General features: G+C 32.7%; 2 protein-coding genes across 3 annotated transcripts; both read right to left on the bottom strand.

The window, feature by feature from the left end:
• Positions 1–7,508: 7,508 nt before the first annotated feature.
• On the bottom strand, positions 7,509–20,540 carry LOC105133815 (alcohol-forming fatty acyl-CoA reductase-like). The gene is made up of 5 exons (XM_011037942.1): positions 20,459–20,540; positions 20,122–20,374; positions 9,439–9,458; positions 7,941–8,074; positions 7,509–7,839 (listed from the first exon to the last, which is right to left on the bottom strand). Exons 2-5 carry the CDS (start codon positions 20,360–20,362, stop codon positions 7,686–7,688), a joined length of 549 nt encoding a protein of 182 aa, XP_011036244.1. The 5' UTR covers positions 20,363–20,374; positions 20,459–20,540; the 3' UTR covers positions 7,509–7,685.
• LOC105133814 (uncharacterized) lies at positions 9,910–11,817 on the bottom strand. 2 transcript variants are annotated; one of them, XM_011037941.1, is made up of 4 exons: positions 11,589–11,817; positions 11,349–11,472; positions 10,797–11,126; positions 10,541–10,713 (listed from the first exon to the last, which is right to left on the bottom strand). In XM_011037941.1, exons 1-4 carry the CDS (start codon positions 11,774–11,776, stop codon positions 10,585–10,587), a joined length of 771 nt encoding a protein of 256 aa, XP_011036243.1. In that variant the 5' UTR covers positions 11,777–11,817; the 3' UTR covers positions 10,541–10,584. The 2 variants fall into 2 exon arrangements, 1 of the variants encoding a protein (XP_011036243.1); XR_843868.1 differs by lacking the exon at positions 11,589–11,817 and adding an exon at positions 9,910–10,512 and having other exon boundaries at positions 10,603–11,126; positions 11,349–11,480.
• Positions 20,541–23,853: the final 3,313 nt, after the last annotated feature.

Raw genomic sequence — 23,853 nt, 5'->3', positions numbered from 1 at the left:
AACAAACCCCCCGCCTCGACGCCAATCCCAGGTAACCTCCGGCCCATGAAAAAAAAATTATTAATTTATTTTTTTATATTTTTAATTTATTTTTTTATTTATGCCTTTTTTCTTAGTATTGGTTTGTATTTTATGTAAAAAAAAAAAATTAAATTTGGTATTAAAAATACCCGGTTTTTTGTCAAAAACTTAAAAAAAAATTTAAAAATATTTTTTTGTGCATACGGCCAAGTGTCTCGAAGCTAAAAAAATCATATTGTATTTTTTCATACACCAAAAACAAAACAATATTTTAGCATGTATTTTGGCTTTAATAACCAGTTTATTAAAGTCAAGAGAACATTCGCCAAAATTTCAAAAAAAAAACAAAAAAATTTATTTTGTTTTGTTTTAGTATCAGGGATTATGAGGTTATATGCAACATGTATTCTTGATATTAAATAAAAAGTATTTTTTATTAACAACATAGAACAACTAGGTGTTTACCCGATAAAATAAAGATCTCCTTATAAAGGAAGACTTTTCTTAAACCTTAGATAGACATATAATTAGATACCACAACATGATTTCATATTTTATCAGACAAAACAATGCAGTCTACCTTAGGTAGGGTGTATTTGGGGTGCTAATACCTTCCGTTTACGCAACCAGCCTCCGTACCTGATCTCTAAGACCAGTTAGGGTTCCTAGTTACCAGAATATTAGGTGGCGACTCTCATTCAAATTTTCACTGATAAGGGACAAGAATTCCTTGTCTCTTCATATCTTGCTAGAAATACACCACATCCCAATCTTTTCATGGATGGTGGATGATCGCCACGATGTCGCACACGTGTGACAACGCTTTGATTACTAGGGACTGGTAATAAGCTGATTGGGGGGTGTGATTAATACTTAAAAGTGTATTTTTTTCAAGGTTTTATATCATCATTTTTCACTTGAAGTATCAATAACTCCTTAACTAAAGCATGTTTTATAATAATATATCTAATAATATAAGATACCTTTAATTTGTGGTAAATATTCATTTTAAATGCAGGCCTATCACATAAATAAAAGGATTGATTGATGACTTTAAGAACTTAAATTGCAAGGATAAAGAGATGGCCAAACTTAGAAAAGAGATGTCGGTGCAATCCAAACCGGAACACTGTTCGGTAATTGGGTCATATCTGGAGCTACAGATCTCAGATTTAGGTCCAATTTATATGGATGGAAAGGTAAGACATAGGCCTACAACTTTCATATGGAGCCCAAGATCAAAAAAGGCCATTATCAAGTCCAAATTGTAGCAACAACAAAGAAGCCCGAATCTGTCTTCCAGCCCGAGCACTGTTCGGTATTTTGGCCATATCTGGAGTTCTAGAAGTCCAAATGAGCTGAATTGTTTACACAAGAAAGCTGAGACAATTGCCTACAACTTTCATGTTTGCAACTGGCTCCAATTTTGACGTTATCAATGACGTTTTGGGCAGACAAGAGAAGATAAGGATTGTCACCAAGTCAAAAGTTGGTCACCCACTTATCAATTAGTCATCAAATCAATAGTTCCCATTTTTGGCCTATAAAAGGAGGCATTTGCCATGCATTTAGGCATCTTGGTGTTCAGATCAAGATCATGCTCTTCCTTTCTCTCTTTGTATTTTTTATGCTTTGTTTTCATTAATATTAAGTTTATGCCTTTCATTTCCTTTCCTTTACTTAGTTAACTTTTATGTTCTTATTTTGTTTATCTATTTTGCTTTCTTTCATTATGTCTAGCTAAGTTAATTATGTCAAGGTGAAAAGGTTACACTAATGGTGTAAGAATAAGTATAATGTAAACTTAATATGGACTTTAATGTTTGATACTAACATGTTTTATATTTGCTATCTTGTTCACTCTTTAATACTTTGCTTGTTAAATGACTAATCTTGATTTATGTTGTATAACACTTGGTACAACAAATGCTTGTATTATTGTTATTATTATTATTGTTGTTGTTGTTATTGTTATTGTTATTATTATTGTTGTTGTATTATTGTTATTTATAATTTGTACAAATAACCTCCCTGTGGTTCGACCCCGGTCTTGCTGGGTTATTTATTACTTCGATACTCCTGCACTTGGAAGAAAACATCAATCTTTTAGTCGTGTCACTAGGTGGCGACTCCCATTCAAATTTTCCATTTATAAGAGACAAGAATTCCTTGTCTCATCATACCTTCCTAGAAATACACCACTTCCCATCATTTTCATGGATGGTGGATGATCGTCGCGACGCCGCACACGTGCGACAATGGTAAAGCCTGAGTCACTAGAACAAACCCCCTTCCAGTATTGGCAACTCTATGTAGACAGTAACTCTACATAAGAAAAACATGGGGCAAAAATCCTACTTAATACTCTAGAGGGGCAGGTTTACCAATATGAGCTCATATTTGGGTTTCCAACTACCAACAATATGGTCGAATATGAAGCATTGATAACTGGCTTAGATTTGATGGAAGCCTTGAAAGCGTACCCTCTCTAGGTGCACAATGATTATCAGCTGATTGTGGGACAGTGCTAGGGGATGTATGAAGCCAAAAATCCAACCATGGTCAAATATTTTGAGAAGGCTAAAGCCATGCTGACTTAGAAGGACGAGATGATTAACATTACCAGGGTGCACTAAAGGACAATGCACAAGCTGACTTCATCTCCAAGTTGGTCAGTGCTAACCCAACTGACCTTCCCATTGATGTTTATATTGAAGTCTTGGACTGACCCCGTATGGAAGAGAGCAATGCTACAATACCCCCAATTATGAGAACTGAGGATTGAAGAGCTCCAATCATGGTATACCTACTCACATATACCTTGCCCTCGGATAAGATGGAAGTCATAAAACTAACCAAGAGAGCCTCAGGTTGTTATTTGATTGACAAGGTCTTGCATTAAAGATCTACATCATCATTGTTCCTCGAGTGCTTGTTTTTAAAGGAAGGCATCTATATTTTTAGGGAGATGTATTAAAGAGTTTATAGATTGCATATAGGATTTAGAGCTTTGGCTGCTCAAACTATAAGAGTAGGCTTTTATTAGTCTTTCATACTCTAAGAATCCAAAGACCTAGTAAAGAAATGAGATAAGTGTCAAAGATTTGCCATAGTGTCAAGGCAACCCTCAACAAAGATGACAATGATCACTTCTTCTTGGCCCTTCTGTCGATGGGGAATGAATATTATAAGATCTTTCCCTAAAGCAATAGGGAAAAGACAATTTGTTATAGTGGTTGTGGACTACTTCACCACATGGATAGAAACTGAAGCATTAACAAATATTACAACCAATAAAGTGATCTCTTTCTTATGGAAGAACATAATTTGCTAATTTGGTTGCCTAAGATACTGATCATTGACAATAGAACCCAATTTAACAACTAGATGATGATGGAACAGTGCAAAAGATTGCAGATTGATCACAAGTTCTTTTCAATATCACATCTCTAGACAAATGGGCAAGTTGAACTTACTAACATAGTACTACTCAATAGTCTGAACAAGAAGTAGATAAAAAAGGCTAAGTCAGAATAGGTTGAGCTCTTGAATGAAATCTTATAGGCATATAAGTCAATAATAAAGACCTCAACAAGGGAAACCCTTTTTCTTCTCAAATATAGAACTGAAGCCACGATTCAAGTAGAGAATGAATGTCCTAGTGCTAGAGTATTGCACTTTTCTTCTCAAAACAATGAGCAAGGACTCAAAGTCAATCTAGACTTACTAAAAAAGTCCAAACTCACAATTGCAATAAGGAATGAGGCTTACAAACACAAGGCTACTCAGTACCTCAACACTAGGGTTAAAAGCATAACCTTCAAACAAGGGAACTTGGAACTAAGAAAACTAGAAGCCATAAACAATAAAGAAAATAGAGGAAAGCCAGCTTTAAAATAGGATAGTCATTTTAGAATGACGCAGGTGATCAGAGCTAATACCTATCACTTGTAAAATCTATAAGGTTGTGACCTTCTTTATATGTGACACTCAAACCATTTTAGGTTGTATAATTGTTGAATACATAAATGAAGAATGTATATTTTTATCACTTATATTCTTATTTAATTTACATTCCTTTCTCAAGAATACTTTCTACTAATCCACACCCTTATAGCATTTAAGGCCCACTTCTCTAGGATAGCAATGAAGTTGAAAGTGAGCATCAACATCTACTATTACCAATCGAGGTTATACACCTTTGTGGCATCTGGGACCTAGTTCTCTAGGGCAATAGTAAGGGATCAATGCTTCACTCTTCAAAAATTTTCAACGCCCACTTTCTTCTTTCTGTCTAACCTTTTTAATTGGAAGTAAGAGCAATAGAACGGCCTTATCGAGTCTATATTATATGTCCAAATGGTTTATATACCCATATGTGTGGTTTGGGAACCGCATCTCTCATGAACAACACGAGACCAATCTATGTGGCATTTAGGAGTGCTGGGGCGGCCTTACCAAGCTCAGCTCGTCTATACAACTTAGGTTACACACCTTTTGTGTGGTTTAGGAACCACATCTCCTGGATAGTACGAGTACCAACCTTTATAACATCAAGAAGTGCTTAAACCATCTTAGGCTGTATCATTATTGAATACATAAATAAAAAAAATGCATATTTTTATCACTTATATTCTTATTTAATCTACATTCCTTCTCAAGAATATTTCCTACCGATCTAAAACATCCCTGTGGCATCTGGAACCTATTTCCTTAGGGCGGTAGTAGGGGATCAATACTTTACTCTTTAGGACGGCTTTCAACGCCCCCTTTCTTTTTTCTTTCTAACCTTTTCAGTTGGAAGTAAAAACACTAGAGTAACCTTATCGGGTCCATCATATCTGTCCAAACAGGCTACATACCCATGTGTGTGGTCTAGGATCCACATCTCTCTTTGACAACATGGGACCAATCTCTATGGTATTTAAGAGTGCTAGGGTAGCCTTATCTGGCTTAACCTGTCTATCCAACTCGGGTTACACACCTTGTATGCGGTCTTAGACCCACATCTCTCTTGGATAGCATGAGTGCCAACCTCTATAATATTAAAAAGTGTCAGAACCATCCTTTATATAATAACACATCCTACTGGTCCAAATAGGGTTACACACCCTGTGGCGTCTAAAATCCACTTATCTAAGACAATAGTAAGTGTCCAATGCTCCTCAAAGAAAGGACTGAGAACACATCTTCAAGACTTAAACAATGAACTATCTAGGAACACCATCCCTACTAGCAAGACCCTAATAGAGGGAGTGTAAAAGACATCTTGATCAAGATTATGACTTAATTGAGTTTAGTAAAAAAAAAAATCTGGTTCTAAGTCTCCCCATCTTTCTAAAAAATAAGTAGACTTGGAGGGCTATTGATGGGTTATGATTTTCTAAAACCCCTCATTTAAAGGCCATCTCATAAAAGTCATAATAAAAAATGGGGTTATATTTTTTCAGTGTCCAACTTAATATGGGGCCATGGCGTACCTGCGTCTAACGTTAAGTTAGGCAGGAGCGTGCCCAACCCTAGGTTAGGCCAAAGCATGCGTATGCCCAACTTTAAGTTGGGCGCAGGCATGTCCGTGTTTGCGTTCAACCCTAGGTTAAACCATGATGTGCCCACTCCTAACTTTAAGTAGGGTAAGGGTGCATTCGTGCCCCTACTCTAATTCGGTCGTGATGTGTCAGTGCCCAACTGTAATTTGGGATGTGATGCGTCCCTGCACAACTCTAACTCAGGTCATGACATATTCACGCCTAGTTCTATATTGGGTTAGGACGTGTCCGTGCTTAACTCTACATTGGGCTATGAAGCCCTCGTCCCTAACCATTCTTGGGTGAAATCACAAGCTAACCTTATTCCTCTTGAGTTTTTAGCATATAAGTTGAACCTAACTACTTTTATGTTCAATATATAGCTAAAGATAACTCCAAATTAAGCCTCTCATACTCCAGGCTTGGGTTAGTAATTATGATACCCATTACATCCTATTAAATATAAACAAGCATCCATGTTTATATTAATTAGATGTGTTGGCATGAATAGTAGAATAATATTATTTATTATTATAAGATTACATCTCCACCTCTCTAATGTTGTATAAAGCCAGGTAATATAAAAAGAAGCATGAGTATATAGAAAAAAGGTTTGAAACCTTATATTCTGACATATAAATACAATCATTATTCTTTTTCTCTAACTTCTACATCTTCTTCTCCTTCTTTTTCTCTATTTTTATAAAAGCTCATTAATACCTTTATTAATGTCTTTTTGCCACATAAAAATACCTCATACTGATTTGATCTTCAAATGGTCCCCTATCAATACCTCAGGGGTCTATAAAGGACATTGTAAAGGTATTTATCAAAGAGAAGATTTATAATTTTTAAAGATTTTCATTAAAGAAGAAGTCATAGTAGTTTGAAAGTGAAGATTGTAGAACACACTATGAATGACATACAAGGATCTTAAGGAATAATTCCTTCCAAAATATTCTCTATGATTTTTATATCACCATCAAAAGCATTATTCTTAAATGTTCATGGTCAATGCTCTATTAAAACTGGATATTAATTAGAGTTGTTAATACTTAGTACATATCATGTTCTTTTCTTTATTACAACTAGAAAAATATATAAAAACTTCATTACATTAATGTCCTTTCATTATTTTAGATGAAAGACTTCAAACTAAGTTAGTATACTAAAAAGTACACCACTAAGTTAAACGATGTCATTAGCTCATTTATGTCTCAAATATTGTTGACACTTCAAATATATGAAATGATATTTTAATTGATAATTCACACCAAGATATTAGTTCTACCATTTTTGTCTCACAAGTGGATTCGTCTACATCAATATATATAGGCTTATTTCATATCATCAAATGAAATGTATCTCTCAAACTTCTTATAGATTTTGCATCATGGTTTCTTTTGTGTCTGCAATCCTTTTATAAATGCGCTTTCTGTAGATATACCAATATCACCTAGTTTATTGTTTGATGAAAATTTATTTTGTTTCATTTCTTTTTGATATTCTTTGTTCTTGATCTTGTAATCAACCTACTAGCACTAGCACAATGATTGAGAGTTGAGTGAGATCTCTCAACTCTTTAATAATGTTGATGAAAAAATCTTTTTTTTTTTTAGGAAAGTTAAGATTTTCTCCCCAACTTTAATTATTTTTGAAGAGAAATCATTAATGATTTCTCCTTCTTTCATCCAGAGATTTTCAAAATCTCTTCTTATAGTTTGAAGCTATATGGCTTGGTGCTTTGAAATTCATCGTGCCATGTGTTCCAAGCACAATTTTAGAATTAAAATTATAACTAACTGAAAATATTAAAAAAAAAGATATTGTATAAGAACATAATATAAATATGAGTGATATATTTTTTGAATTATATAACTATATATTGAATCATTTAACAAAAAAACATTAAGGAAAAATAATATATTTCAATAACAAGAAAATCAAAAATTGCAAGTCTTTAACAACGTACAGTTAATATATTAAATTGCACTTTTATTGGATACTTTATTTTGTCCACTAATTTTAGTTTTCATCATAATGAAAAACTCCAAATATTACAATCACTTATAAAACAATTCGTAGGAACAGTATGCCCAGATTAATGTCACCATGCATATGCTCTCTTGCAATATATCATTTTAGCACATATTTTACAAGACCCGGAAAATGAACATCCATCATGTAAGCTTCCCAATTGACACATGTGGGGTCAAAATTGAAGGCATCTGCATCTGAACAAGTCTCTCTTGCAACAATTTGCAACTTTTCCGAGTTTGCGTCATGAAATCTGAGTAAAAAAAGAAAAATTAATTCATTATTTTTGTAATCTTTGTAATGTGCATTTAAAGTATAGGATATATCAATGGAATTCAATAACTATATCCTTACATGCCCTTAAAGAACCCATAAGGTTCATAGAGCTCAGCTAATCGCATTACACGTTTCAATTTTCTGTCAAGAGTATTGTACTTGTCCTTGTAGCGTTTCTGGAATAAAACAGTATTTATTGCTAGATGGAATAGCTGGTAAAAGAAAAAAAATACTTGTTAGTTTGAGATTAATGAGAAAACAATCACATACATAGAAAGTTTATGTTTGATTATATGTTGCAAAAAAGGAAAAGCAATTATGAAATAAGACATGTTAATTTAATTATTGATTTTAGGTTGTAATCATGCATGATACATATGCATAGGGTACCAATTTTGATCTTTATCTACCACTTTATTAACTATCGGTGGCTAAAGCTATTAGGTGAGTTTCTAATATATGATTTATATTATTTTTTAAAATATATTTTTGAATAAAACCTCTTTAAATTTAAAACTTGTATAAACTCATGTTACCTTATATTTAATTTTCATAACATAAATGAGGATGGTGAAATTTGATTGAATTCGTAATCGTTTGATCATTAAGGCGTTAATAGTATCTTAAAACATCAATTCAATTTAATAACTTAAACTATTATATGAGGTTTCAATATATAATTTATATTATTTTATAATACTATCTAATCTAGGGGTGATTATTTTTTGTTCGGTTCGATTTTTATAAAAAAAAAAATAACTAAATCGAATTGTTTTTTTTTTAAACTGGTTCAAATCAACTAGTTTCGATTCGATTTGGTTTTTTAGAACAAAAACCAGTTCAAAAATGGTTTGACTTGGTTTTTTCAGTTTGGATCAGTTTTTTGGTTTGACTCTGTTTTTTTCGGTTTAACTCGATTTTTTCTTGGCTTGGATAGATTTTTTCAGGTTTGATTTTTTATTTATTTCAGACTTATAAAACCAAACCGAACCGGTCGGTTTTTTTAAAATTCTAATCAGTGTAGTTGATTTTTTTCACGGTTCTATTTTTTGTTTAATTTTCACATTAATCTGACATCATAAAATCCTCTTTAACTTATTATTATTATTTATAATTTATATATATAACCTTCTTGTAATTCCATCCCAATCTTGTTCATTAGATTATTTATTAATAATTTTATATTTAAAAAGAATATCAATTTTTTTTATTGTATAAATCAATAAAATAGGAATAATTAATAAGGAAAAGCGGTTCTTGAAATTCTGTGACTTTGCTTTCTTCAAAGGTATAGGCAAATACCTCCTTTTCTTATATTCAAATAATTTAGTAAAAATAGATTTTCATTAAATAACTTGTTATTTGCGATCCAGAAGAAGAACACTTTTCGTGCAACTATCATGACATCACATCCTCTTTTTGAACGATGGACCCATGATGATGCAGGTGATCTGTGAACTATATGAACTATAGAAATAGACTAAATTTTGATGGACAACGAAATGTGAAATTAAATTAATGCCAAAGAATTGGAAATTGAGACGCAGCTGAATTAAATTAGTTATGTTCATCAAACCTTTAATGGCAACGAATAACCACTACTAGAAAATATAGTCATTAGCAATGGACTACTCCATTGCAAATAATACTAAAATCCTTTGCTAACATAATTTAGCAACAGAATCAGCAACGGTAAATTTCGGATGCAGATTTGTCGTTGCTGATTCTTTAGCAACGGATATATCCGTTGCTGATTTCCCAGCAACGGAAATTCCGTTGCTTACAATTAGCAACGGATTTTCCGTTACAATTTTAGCAACGGATTTTCTGTTGCTAATTTTAGCAACGGATTTTCAACAACGGAAATTTCGTTGCTCATTTTGGGAATTTGCTGAGTATATTAATTTTATTAAATTAATTTTTATTTATTTATTGAAATGACTTTTAATTTGTTTAATTAATTATTTATAGATATTTTGAAAGTTGTAGAATATATATAACCAACATAAATTAATTTTAAAAATAATTGTATAACTAATAAAAAATAAAATAAAAATAATATTCATATTATAAAAATTTAGTCAAACTTGCATTAATACAATTATGTCGAAATACAATTAAAAAAAAATAACAAAAGATACAATCATGGTGGTGGTTGCGAAGACGAACCATGATATTGGGGATCGACACAAGATTGATCAGGATATAGTGATCGAGGTGTAGGTCGATAAAGTGGTTGAGATGTGGGACCCATAGGTGTCATTATCTGGGGAGCCATAGGTGAAGGCATACCTTGGCCAATATTTGATGTCCCACCACGGTATCCAAGATTGTTCACAAGATATTCTTGCATAGAATCCATCTGCCGTTTCATTTCAAGAATAAAATCATCTTTTTTCTTTATCTCCTCTTCTTTATCCTTTATCCTTTGTTGCAACGCTCGATACGATGAACTGGGATATGATGACTCCACCGAGTAGGAATGTGATGAAGAACTTGTACTAACTATAGATTTTGGCATACGAGGTGCACCATATACCCTACCCTTTGTAACTCCTCCTGAAGCCACACACCAAGTTGCTCCATCAAATGAAGGATGATTTTCTCGATTAGTTCCATACTTTGAAATCATCTCCTTTTTATAATTCTCCTACAAATAAAATACATGCATCAATAAATTCATTTGAATGTTAAATAATACTTAAGTTATATTAAGAAATAATCAAATAAAAATACATACAACCACTTTTTTAGACTTGTTGTCGACGAAGCTACCAGACTGCTTAGTACTCTGATGCAAAGCTGAAAAGACATTATCCCATGGAGGTTCTTTTCCACCAGCTTCCTCTTGCTTTCAAGATTAATAAATATTATAAAAGATAAATATATAAAATTTAATTCATTATCTTAAGCATAATAAAAAAAAATCATTACCATGTTAGCTCGATATGATGCAAATGACACTGTTCCTCCAGAATGAGTGCTTATTTTACCATCTGTTTTGGTTAATCGATTCCTCTTAGCAGATTCAGACCTCCTTTGAAATTCAGGGGTGGACCAAACATTTTTGATCATTTGATTCCAGTCAGCATTGTTTATCCAAGCAGGACCTTTATCAAGGCAATCTATAATATTTGTAGTGTTTTCTTTTGACATGGCTTTCTTGTGAGCTCGTGTCAATTGCCGATTCAAAGCTATCCTAGCCTTATCTTCCCAAATATTACGAACAATCGACTCATCTTCCTCAGGAAAGGAATATTTTTTCTACCAAATAATATATATACCAAGTTAAAAGAGTGCACAAAATTTCAAATTATATAAAAAATTAATCATATTGTTATCTTGTTCCGAATTTGCAAGATGATATAATAATTAAAGAAATTAAATGATATTAAAGAGTAAACAAGAAATAAGAACAAATTTTCATAATGCTATATTAAAGTGATCAAAATTTAAAAAAAAATGACAATTAGTGTTGGTTCTTACCTTAAACTCTTTAAAGAGTTCATCCCTGCACATTGAATCTACTTTTTCCCAAGAGTGCCATGCTCCTTTAAAATTGGACCTCAAAATATCTCCGATTGCATGTCCACACGATGCGTTATTGAACCTGAAAATATATAATAACAAACTTATAGTAAACAAATAATTACATAATAATAAGTAATTTTTTTCATACCTGAAAATATAATTTTTTTAAGTTAATTTTTAAAAATTTAAACTTACTCTGTTGTTCCATATAAACAAAGCTCTTTTTTTTCTTGTAATTGGATCCATTGGTGTGTCAAAACCCTTCCTTTTAACATTTTGATCATAATTGTATGGAGAAGATGTTGAACCGTGGTTTGATGGCACACCATCTGCATCCTCATCACATATACCTCTCTCATTACTACCGTCTCCCTCATCTTCATCTCTAATGTTCACATCATCACCATCACCATCAACTCTCCCATAACTCCTATATGAATTATGTCCTTCATAAATAAGTTGGTTATCTCGAGGGAAACCTCCTTGAATTTGAAGCAAATCTTGGAAGCGAAAGCCCTCACAAAATTGATATGCTTCAACCCTCCCATAATCACATTGAGGAGGATGTGTACTCCCTAAAGTAGGTATATAACACTCATTTGCATTTTGATACACAAGTTGCTGAAATGTAGATCCTTTGTTATTATGCCTTGATGTAGTTTGAAATGATTTGGATGAAGTGGACCTGTCACTTCTTGAAGTGGACCTATCACTCCTAGAATCTAATATGGATCCTCGTCGAGGCATGCTAAAAACAAGAAAAAACATAAACATTATCATATGAATATATACAACATAACAATAAATTAGCTCATAGTCAAACTTTCAATAACAAAAAATTCACAGATATTTTTGCAAGAGTGCCATAACTAGAATAAAAACAAACTGTTAAATCTCATTAAGCATTCATTGTAATAAATTAGCTTATAGTCAACGTAATAGTCATAACTTCAAAAAATATTATACTTCAAATAAAATAATTACTGTAACAACAACAAATATATAAATAACATCAAGACCATTTCATTAAGCATTCATTGGAATAATAAAAATCAGCCATGAAGTTTATATTGTCAAAAGCCAATTAACACAAACAATAATAAAAATATAAATCTAAATAATTACTTGATAGGAAATCAAAATTATAAGTATGCTTACCTTAATGTTTGTTCCTATAAATCAAAACATTGAGTAGGAAGAACCCTTTTCATTAATGCTCCAGTATCTATCAGCAAGAAAACAAATCACAAAATAAATTATAACATCAGAATCACAATTTAAAGATTGATACTTCAAAGGTTAGAAATGGTTTCAAAGGTCAATGAAAATAATACATGTAATGTCATCCATAACACACACTTCAATAAAATAATAAAGAAAAAACATTGAAAGCCTAAATATTATCAAATAATATGAAATCATCATACATATAAAAAAAAATATTCATTACATATACTACGAAATATAATTAACCTATGCTACTCATTATTATCATCACTGCTAACCATGTCATCATTATCACACAAAACCATGTTTTCATCGTTGTCATCACCACCACCATAAGAATCATCGCCATCACCATCGCCATCGCCATCGCCATCGCCATCGCCATCACCATCACCATCACCATCACCATCACCATCACCATCATCATCTTCTTGTTCTTCTTCATTGTTTCCCCAATTTATGTCAAGTTGAAGCAATTCATGTTGACTGATTTCTTCATAATAAGATGATTCAACAAGTATATTTTGATCATCAAGTGTTTGGGTAGGAAGGACACGACATGGTTGATAAATCTCATCTGATTGATCAACATCAAATGATCGCACATTGTTGGCATCTTCAATAAATTCACCCATGTCAACATTATAATGACTTCTAGCAGTAGTCTTAATAACCGTCCACCATTCAGATGATTTATTACCAGGCGGATATGTATAGTAGACTTGTTGACATTGTTGTGCTAGAACAAAATCTTCATTTTCATGTAGTCGAGATGTATGCTTGATTTCAACCAAACCATTCGAACGATGTACTCTAATCCCTCGCTTTGTATCATACCAATTACATTTAAACATAAATAACTTGCACTTACTCCCCAAGTATTTGAGCCGAACAACTTCTTTAAGCATTCCATAATAATCACGTTCATTATTATCATAGCAACTTCCCTTCACACAAACTCCACTATTCATTGTCTTTTTAAAACGCCCATAACTTTGAGTATGAAATTTAAAACCATTCACATAATACCCATTATAACATTTCACTGAAGTTGAAGGCCCCATAGCAAGTCCAAAGAGTTGATTTCCAATTTCGTTACATTGGTATTCCACCTAGCATAATAGTTAACTTCACAAGAAATAGTGATTTAAAAGAGATTAGTAATCTTTTTAAAGTAACTAATTGACATAAAATATAAATACTTATGTATACTTACATTATTTTTTAACCAATTTGGAAAGATCTCTTCGCATAAGTTTTCAATTTCAACATCACTCACATGTGGTTGTTGTGACTTTAGCTCTTGACGACATTGCCTAAAATTTTCAAATATTAAAGTTAATAACAGATTATTATAAATTAAGTACAAAATAATATTTTATACTTACTCTAAATAAGGCTTAAGTTCTTGACAATTGAATATCACATAGTTATGTGCAACTTGCATTTCAGCATGGGACAACTGTCTTCTATAAAATCTTTTGGATAATTTTTTCCCTGGATAGGAAAAAATAGAGAGACATCCATCTACAATGTTAAGGCCACCATCATCATTCCGTGGAACTCGATTCCAAATTGTTTGCACGTCATCACCAAAATAATGAGATGCAAAATTGGTGATTTCATCAATCAAGTATGCTTCACATATGGAACCCTCAACTTTAGCTTTATTGGTCACTTTCTTCTTCAAATAAAACATATACCTATATCATTTCTTAATATTAGTTTATTTTTTAAAATAAAAAGGGAATAAAATTAACATAGTATAAAAACATACCGTTCAAATGGATACATCCATCGATATTGAACTGGTCCACCAACTTTTGCCTCATAAGGTAGATGTATCATCAAGTGTTCCATGGAGTCAAAGAAGGATGGAGGAAAAATCCTTTCAAGTTTGCAAATTATTTCAATTATATTCATCTGCATTAACTCCATATGCTGGGCATTTAAATTTGTTGTACAAATATCTCAAAAAAATACAGACAGTTCAGTTAATGCCTCCCATAGTGGCCTAGGCAAGTAAGGTCAGAAAGCAGTTGGAAGAAGTCTTTGAATGAAGACATGACAATCATGACTCTTCATCCCCGAAACCTTACATTGTGCCTCTTTCACACATCGTGAAATGCTTAAAGCATAACCATCAGGAAATGATAATTCCTTCAACCATGACAAAACTTCTTGTTGTTGTTTCTTGTGTAGACAATAAGTGCCTTTAGGTTTGTAAACCCGACCACTCATATCTTGTTGCAAATGCAGATTTGGCTTCTTACAATACAATTGAATGTCCAACCTAGCCTTTAAATTGTCCTTACTTCTATTAGGACAATCCATTACTGTATAAAAAATATTGTCGAAGACATTTTTCTCAATATGCATGACATCAAGATTATGACGAATCAAATTTGTATGCCAATATGGAAGCTCCCAGAAAATGCTCTTCTTCACCCAATTGTGTTTAACACCAAAGCCAGGAATTTTATCATTACATGATGAACTTCCATTATGTCCCTCAGTATACTTGGACACTTCATTTAACATTTCCAAACCAGATGGACGAGGTAAAGGAGGGAGCCTTTCAATTACTCCTTTCAAAAACTTATCAGATTGACATCTATATGGGTGGTTCATGGGTAGGAATCGTCGATGACAATCAAAAAATGTTGTTTTCCCTCCATTTTTTTAATATAAAAGCCTTGCTATGCTCCATACAATAAGGACAAGACAGATTTCCATGAGTACTCCACCCTGATAACATACCATATGCTGGAAAGTCACTAATGGTCCACATCAAAGCTGCCCTTAATTGGAAATTTTCCTTTCTGTATACATCATATGTTTCAACACCAACTGACCAGAAATTCTTTAACTCATCAATTAAAGGCCTTAAGAAAACATCAAGCTTTTTCCCCGGATTCTTTGGCCCAGGAATCATCATTGTCAAAAACATGAATGGTCTAGTCATGCACTTCCACGGAGGCAAATTATAAACAGTAACAATTACTGGCCAACAAGAGTATGTATTTGAAGACATGTCAAATGGACAAAACCCATCAGTGCATAACCCTAACCGAACATTTCTGGGATCTGATGCAAAGCTTAAGTGGACACGATTAAACTCCTTCCATGCCTCCCCATCAGATGGGTGCACCATAACCCCATTATCTGACGTATGAAAATGATGCCATGTCATATCTTTGGCATGATATGGAGACATGAACAGTCTCTAAAGCCTTGGTGTCAAGGGAAAGTATCGGAGTTGCTTCTCAGCCTTATTGGAACCTTTGCTAGTAGGATTTTTAGGTTTGTATCGTGAACTTCCACAAAATCACAATTAATTTTCATAGCATTACTCCATAGTATAGCATACAGTAATTAGGACACACATCATATTTCTCATAACCAAGTCCAAGTGGCCGCATAAATTTCTTGGCATCATAAAAATTGGATACCAAATTTTCATCATTAGGCATGCAACTTTTTGTAAAATCAATAAACTTGTTGAAGGCAGTCTGAGTCAAATTTAAAGTTGACTTCATATTAAGCAATTGTACACAAGTAGATAATTTGGATTGCTTGGTACACCCATCCCACAAAGGCTCCTCCGCAGCTTTCAAAAGCTGAAAAAATTTAGTTGCCTCCGGATTTGGAAGTTCCTCTGCCACCACAGGACTAAACACATTATCATTATAGTATGCATCACCAACCCCCATTGCATCCATGACCAGATTCCTATATGGATTTTGTAGACAAACATCATTCACAACATGACTAATTCCAACCGATGAAGGTCCAGCCAATATTGGTTGTGCGACATAAGGCTCCCCATGTATAGTCCAATTTTCATAATAAGGTAAAAAACCTTTTGTCAATAGATGCTTACAAACATCATCTTCCTTTAAAAACTTTTGATTTTTGCACCTAACACAAGGACATCTAATTTTCCCCCCAGATATATTTTTATCAATTGAAAAGGCAAAATTGATAAATCTTCTAACACCTGTAATGTATTCAGGACGAAGACGACCATCCATAAGACGACGATACATCCACGATCGATCATCCATGTTAATCTAATTAACATGATAACACCAATAAGTATTTTTATAAATAAGCATACTGCTTTAACTACTAGTACTTAAACAATCATTTAAATTAAAATATGTTGTCTAACCAAATAATCAAAATGGAATTTGGCCCTCTAAATGCCTTCATGGTTTTGAAATTAAATAAAGAAGACCGAGGCTTGTTCTTATTCTTCTTAAGAGGAAAATTACTAAAAACATGAACTTCAGGAAGCAATATGTAAAAGCAAAAATAAAAAGGACAGCACTATGGCCAGAAAAGTTAATTGAATATAATCCCAGCATCATGTTCACATAAACCTCCAAACCTAGGATCTACAAGGAAAATAAATTTAAATATGAATAATCTAATCCCAATGAAAAGTAGAGTTCCAATTAATTGAAAAGATTACAATAGGCATGCCCAACAGACAAATTAAGCATAATCTAATTAAGCAACCATAAAAAAATGAAGCAAAATAGACTTACCTAAGCCCCAATAATCAATGACCCAAGGTGGAGATTTCCTTGTTGCAACTCAATCAGACTTAGCCAACTCTATTGATTTATATTGTGATCCAATAAGCCATTTATACTGCTGGAAAAGTAAAAAACATAAACAGTATGTTATACCTATCCACCTATATCAATTGCTAGTCTTTAAAACAAATGTAAGTTCAACTATGAAAAACAAAAAGAATATCCAAGTTAAAGTACTGTTTAGTTTTTATATTTTCATGGCAATTGTTTTGTCATAACAATTTTTTTTCTTCTAAGATCTAACCTAAAAATTTTCAATCTTGAACAAGATTACAAAGTTATTTTGAAATTTCAAAATAACTAACATTTACCTCACCTACTTAGCAACACTATGAAAGATACGATAATAAATTTCATCTCACATATATGGTTTACTATCGATAAAGACCATATCATTTCTTACTAACCAAATAGACCCCAAATTAGCATGCATCTCACCACACTGTAAGACGACCATTGCTGAAAGAGCACATCAATAAAGCATAGAACTACCCAAGAAACACCCACCAGCATATAATGTTAGAATTTTTTTTTTAAAAAAAAACATGGTTAAAAGAGCATATTTCAGAACAAATTTAAAGTGAGTTTCATATGAAAATTAATTTTCAACATAAATCCCTTGATATGAAATATTATATCTTATGGTTTTCAAAAACATAATGACTAACTTATAAAATCATAAATAATGCATAGACTAAATTATAATGTACTCTAATTATTATCTCTTAAAACCTATAACTTAATAGGAATCTATATGCTTAGGACATAATTTTTCTACAAAACCAAGCCTTTGCATAAAATGAAATTCCAATGAGATGCTTTTTCAACTCAAAGAGCAGAACAACAAGGTACAAAAAGTATAGCATAAATAACTTAGCTATAAATAAACCTAGCTAACAACAAGTCAGATCAAGAGAAAATCAGTCCCAAGACTAAGAATTCACAGCAATGAACTACTGACTTCCCAGCAACAATCAAAATAAATTTGGAGTTAATTGATATATTATTTAGTCATCTTCAAATTTCATTTTTGTCTTATAATTTCCATCTAAAAAGAAACTTAATATCAGATTCAATGAAAGAAAATCATTCAATTAATTTTTTTATATACAAACTACAATTGAATAAGGAAAAGAAAAATACAGTTCTATGTCCTGAAAAGTTAATTGAATATAACCAACATACAAACTGGAATTGAATAAGGAAATAAAAAAAAAACAGTCCTATGCCCTAAAAATTGAAATATGCATATTTAAATTTTGATACAAAAGAATCAATACATACCACTTAATCCCGTCTTTGGTAGTTATTGCAATATCTGAATTTTGTTTGCTGAAAACAGGAACTCCATCAACCCTCCTACTCCCATAGCTATGTGGAATAGTCTTGAGAAGTTGGTGTGCTGCCTTGACTTGTGACAGCATAAATCAGATAAACAGAATTATGAATGTATAACAATAAACACAACTTTATGAATACAATAAGTGTGTATAAGTTTTGCAACTAAAACTAATAATTGCATATTTTGAAAAAATATTTACAAAAATCAGCAACCACCACATCCTAGTAAGTTGGATTGGCTGTGACTAAAAGGCAGCACTAAAACTTTGCAAGCATGCTCAATCAAATTACAAGAAGAAGAAAAGAAGCACTTGGACTGCTACAGAAGAAGGAAATCATCACAGGTTAACTAGTTGCTAGACTCTATAGATTTTAATAGCATCCATACACTGCTGTAACACTTAAAAATTATAGAAGTAGAGCATTACAAGATAAAAAGTTGAAGCAACAGGGTACATCTCAGTGAAAGCAAAGAAGTTGAACTAATGCATAATTTCCATCGATCACTCTTTTCCAAACATATGAATTACCAGCATTAGTCCAGTAGCCTAAAGACGTTCAATTTATGAACTATAACCCTAAAAATTAAATTGGGGGTTTTGATAAATTTTCAATTAAACATGCATAATTAAGTTATAGATTATGTTAAAAACATTTCATAAACCCTTATATTATCAAATTAATAGCCTAAAACCAGCATTCAAAGTATCGAGAAAAAAAAATGTTACCTGTGTTCTTCAATTATAGGTGACCGAGATGGATCTACAGGACAGAAAAAAACCTGAGATTGGAAAAATTAGGTGAAAGATTTTTAGTGTAAGTTAAATTGCAACAAAGAAAAACAAAAACCCTAAATTTTCAATTACCTGAACTATTGAAGAAAAGCGTGAAAAACCCAACCTGTTTACAATGAGAAGGGGTAAATCAGCATGTTCGATAGTGATAATGCTGGGTCTGGTTCGATGTTGCCATGGATCTGTGGTTTTGGTGGTTTACAGAGAAAGATTGAAACTGTGCAGATGAAAGAGAAGAAGATGAAGGAGAAGAATTACGGGTGCTGAAGACACGAAAAAGATGAAATGTTTGGGATAAAGGAAAATCAAATCGATGAAGAGAGGGTGATTTTTCTACAGTATTGGATCGATGTTATTAGGGATGAAGGAGACTGGCAGAGTGAAAGTTCATTAATTTTCATCTGTTGGTTTTGTTAATTGGTCTCTGTTTGCATTTCGGTGTGGGGGGAGAGTACTTATGTAGATTTACCAAAGCCAGCAAAAAACAAACTGTTGAGATTTTATCCTAGTAAGTATAATCAACGATGTTCGTAATTTTGGTTTTATATTAAAATTTAAATAATTATTTTTTTAATTACCAACGGAAAATCCGTTGCTAAATTCAACGTAAAGTTTGCAACGGATTTTCCGTTGCTAAAATCCGTTGCTAATATTAAAAAAAATATATATATGTAATCTGTTGCAGATCTGTTGCTGAATTTAGCAACGGAATTATCCATTGCTAAATTCAGATGCTAATAGCCCCTGTTTTTAGTAGTGAACGAATCGACATGTATATACGGAAACTAGCCATGGAGCTGAAAGCTGTAAACTCGCCAACCTTTATTGGCTTTCCATCTTTGTCAATCAACGGATTTTGAACGAAGTAACGCATGCTTAGTTCTTGAAAATTTGAGAATTTGAACGGATTTCTCAATGAAGATCCTACATGATAAATGATTTCTGAAGAAGTGGATCGGTTTGCACATTCCACCATGGCCATTATAAGAGCATTGATTACCATGTCAGCTGGTATCTGCATCATTTCCAGGACATTTTCAGTTTGGGCATGCTTATATATATAAAAACTAATGAAAGAACGAAGCGGGTATTAGCTAACCACGTCGACTGTTAACTTTGGATTGAACGGTAAGTGTTTCAATTTCCCTTTAGCATAGCCAACAGCGACACCATTAATGGTCCTGTGTTATGGGGACAAAAATTGAGATTGGAAAATTAATTAAGAACCATGCATGCTTACACCATGATGCGTGACACGACGAAAAGATTGATGTCTTCTCCCAAGTGCAGGAGTGTCGAAGTAATAAATAACCCGGTAAGACCGGGGTCGAACCATAGGGAGGTTAATTGTACAAATTATAAACAACAATTATAAAACAACAATAATAACAACAACAATAGTAACAATAATAATAATAATAATAATAAAGAAAGAGAAGAAGAAGAAGATGATGATGATGAGAACTTAGAGATGAAATATTAAAGTAAGGATTAAGCAATAATAATAACAAATGTCAAGGTTAGAGGTTCCACTAATGGTATATCAAACAAGTATAATATAAACTCTTATTATTGAATTGGAAACCACACACAAAGGAGGTTCCAATCAGATTATATATTGTTAACATGATTACATTAGTTATCTTATTCAATTAATGCTAATACTTGTAAATCTCGTCAAGCATTCATGATTATAACTTATGTTAACAACAAATCAAGTTCCTTTCATAGCTTAGGTGTCGGTTATACCATACATTATGGGCTATGAAAGTGCCAAGCATTTGTTGTACCAAGTGTTATACAACATAAATCAAGATTAATCATTTAACAAGCAAAGTATTAAAGAGTGAACAAGATAACAAATACAAAACATGTTAGTATCAAACATTAAAGTCCATATTAAGTTTACACTATACTTATTCTTACACCATTAGTGTAACCTTTTCACCTTGACATAACTAACTTAGCTAGACATAATGAAAGAAAGCAAAATAGATAAACAAAATAAGAACATAAAAGTTAACTAAGTAAAGGAAAGGAAATGAAAGACATAAACTTAATATTAATGAAAGCAAAGCATAAACATTACAAAAAATACAAAGAGAGAAAAGAAGAGCATGATCTTGATCTGGAAACCAAGATGCCTAAATTCATGACAAATGCCTCCTTTTATAGGCCAAAATTGGGAACTATTGATTTGATGACTAATTGATAAGTGGGTGGCCAACTTTTGACTTGGTGACAATCCTTATCTTCTCTTGTCTGCCCAAAACGTCATTGATAACGTCAAAATTGGAGCCCGTTGCAAACATGAAAGTTGTAGGCAATTGTCTCAGCTTTCTTGTGTAAAAAATTTAGCTCATTTAGACTTCTAGAACTCCAGATATGGCTAAAATACCAAATAGTGCTCGGGCTGGAAGACAGATTCGGGCTTCTTTGTTGTTGCTACAATTTGGACTTGATAATGGCCTTTTTAGATCTTGGGCTCCATATGAAAGTTGTAGGCCTATGTCTTACCTTTCCATCCATATAAATTGGACCTAAATCTGAGATATATAGCTCTAGATATGACCCAATTACTAAACAGTGTTCCGGTTTGGATTGCACCGACATCTCTTTTCTAAGTTTGGCCATCTCTTTATCCTTGCAATTTAAGTTCTTCAAGTCATCAATCAATCCTTTCATTTATGTGATAGGCCTGCATTAAAAATAGATATTTACCACAAATTATAGGTATCTTATATTATTAGATACATTTTTATAAAACATATTTTAGTTAAGGAGTTATTGATATTTCAAGTGCAAAATGATGATATAAAACCATGATAAAAATGCACTTTTAAGTACTAATCACATCCCCCAACCAGCTTATTACTAGTCCCTAGTAATCAAAGTGTTAAAATAGAAAACAAATTTGCAAATTTCACAAAGCAAGGTATTCATCATTTAACTTCCATTAATCCATCCAGATAAACAAACTCTCATTAAATTTATATATCTGCTCAATACCTCTTAACAAAATATTAATAAACCTTGTTTTTGTGCTCAATGTATCAACACATAATTATGGGGCTTTTCTTGGAAGAAAACAAAATTTTTGTTCTAATGTTTAAGGTTAACTTCCTTGGATTGGGATTACTATTTTTGTCTCTTTTTTTTTGTCTCTTTTTTTTTTAACTCTATATACATATACTTTAAAAACATCATGCATCTTTAACCCATGTAATGAGCTTTCAGCTAATGACTCCCAGACCAGTTGGTCTTAGGGCATTAGGTGTTAAGACACCCCTACGAGCTTAGTAACTCGGGTCGCAGATACTGATATGTAGATAGTGCAATGTTTGATTCCCTTAAGCTTTTCTCCTTAACCCATGTAACAAGCGTTGGGCCAATAGCTCCCAAGTCAGTTGACTTTAGGGTATTAGGTGTTAAAACACCCCTTCGGGCTTAATTGCTTAGGTTAGGGAGGCTACGAAACCAAACTTATCTACATTTTTATTATCATCATTTTTTCTTTTCTTTTTCTTTTCTTTTTTTTTCATGTTTTTTTTCTTAATTATATACAATCCCTTTTCCTTAGTTGTTACCTTTAACAAAAGAACATAAATAATGTAATAATCCAATATGCAACCCACAATCATATGTTAAAGTGTGTGTGTGTAAATTAAGGTTTAAGAATACATGTTAAATAAGTATGTGAGCAGAATTAAGTGATAACAATGCGAGAGTTTGTAAACCTGAATATTTCAGGAAGTATTATAATAGACCTTGTTAAGAATGGTTACTAAGATGCGTCTCAAGAGTCACCTTAACAAAAGAACTCCTTTACTCTGCCATCCTAGTAACAACAATTATGCACATGCTTTATGAAATGAAAAACAATTTTTTTTTTTTATCAACTACTACCCTCTCCCCCCAACCAAAACGAGACATTGTCCTCAATGTTCTAAGGTAGAAAGATAGAGTATAAAAGATATCACCTGAAATAACGAACACTGACAAAACCTGAAACACACTGAAACAAAAATAAGAAATAACAAAACATAATAATAAAACCAAAAGACACAAAAATTCACAAATGAAGGCTCAAATCCAATCTAAGCTTTTTACGGCTTTCCTTAGATGACCAATTTATACGAGTCATGGAGGGATCAATCACAGGAATGAAAGATTGTAGTTGGTCAATCAAATATGAAAGATCTCTTCCAATGTACCTAGACCACCTGGTAAAGCAATGAAGGCATCAACATGGTTAAACATTGCATTCATTCGAGCCGACATTGTGGAGACCTGAAGTTCCTCTCCAATTGTTTTTCCAATGATGTCTCCTTGTGCCAAAGCTTCAGGGACGACCCCCAAAACTTGACTACCTCCTAAAAATGTAGCTATTGACACACCTCCCATTAACCCAAGACTGCCTCGCCCATACACTAAATGAATCTTTCTCTCAGCTAGCACCTGACCAAGATGATTTGCTGATTCTAGAAACTCCTT

The sequence above is a fragment of the Populus euphratica genome, unplaced genomic scaffold (genome assembly GCF_000495115.2).
Source record: "Populus euphratica unplaced genomic scaffold, PopEup_1.0 scaffold54.1, whole genome shotgun sequence".
In the NCBI taxonomy this organism is placed as follows: domain Eukaryota; kingdom Viridiplantae; phylum Streptophyta; class Magnoliopsida; order Malpighiales; family Salicaceae; genus Populus; species Populus euphratica.
This window is presented reverse-complemented; position numbering and strand designations above follow the sequence as displayed.

What these genes read in the sequence shown, in the direction of transcription:
- LOC105133814 (XM_011037941.1), bottom strand. Translation starts at nt 11,776, where the DNA reads ATGAAGATGAGGGAGACGGTAGTAATGAGAGAGGTATATGTGATGAGG. An exon ending in AACTCTTTAAAGAGTTTAAG is followed by an intron (nt 11,127 to 11,348) that starts GTAAGAACCAAC and finishes ATTATTTGGTAG; the next exon opens with AAAAAATATTCCTTTCCTGA. An exon ending in CATCATATCGAGCTAACATG is followed by an intron (nt 10,714 to 10,796) that starts GTAATGATTTTT and finishes TAATCTTGAAAG; the next exon opens with CAAGAGGAAGCTGGTGGAAA.
- LOC105133815 (XM_011037942.1), bottom strand. Translation starts at nt 20,362, where the DNA reads ATGGTAATCAATGCTCTTATAATGGCCATGGTGGAATGTGCAAACCGA. An exon ending in CCGTATATACATGTCGATTC is followed by an intron (nt 9,459 to 20,121) that starts GTTCACTACTAA and finishes TTTCTAGTAGTG; the next exon opens with GTTATTCGTTGCCATTAAAG. An exon ending in GTTATTCGTTGCCATTAAAG is followed by an intron (nt 8,075 to 9,438) that starts GTTTGATGAACA and finishes TTCTTTTACCAG; the next exon opens with CTATTCCATCTAGCAATAAA.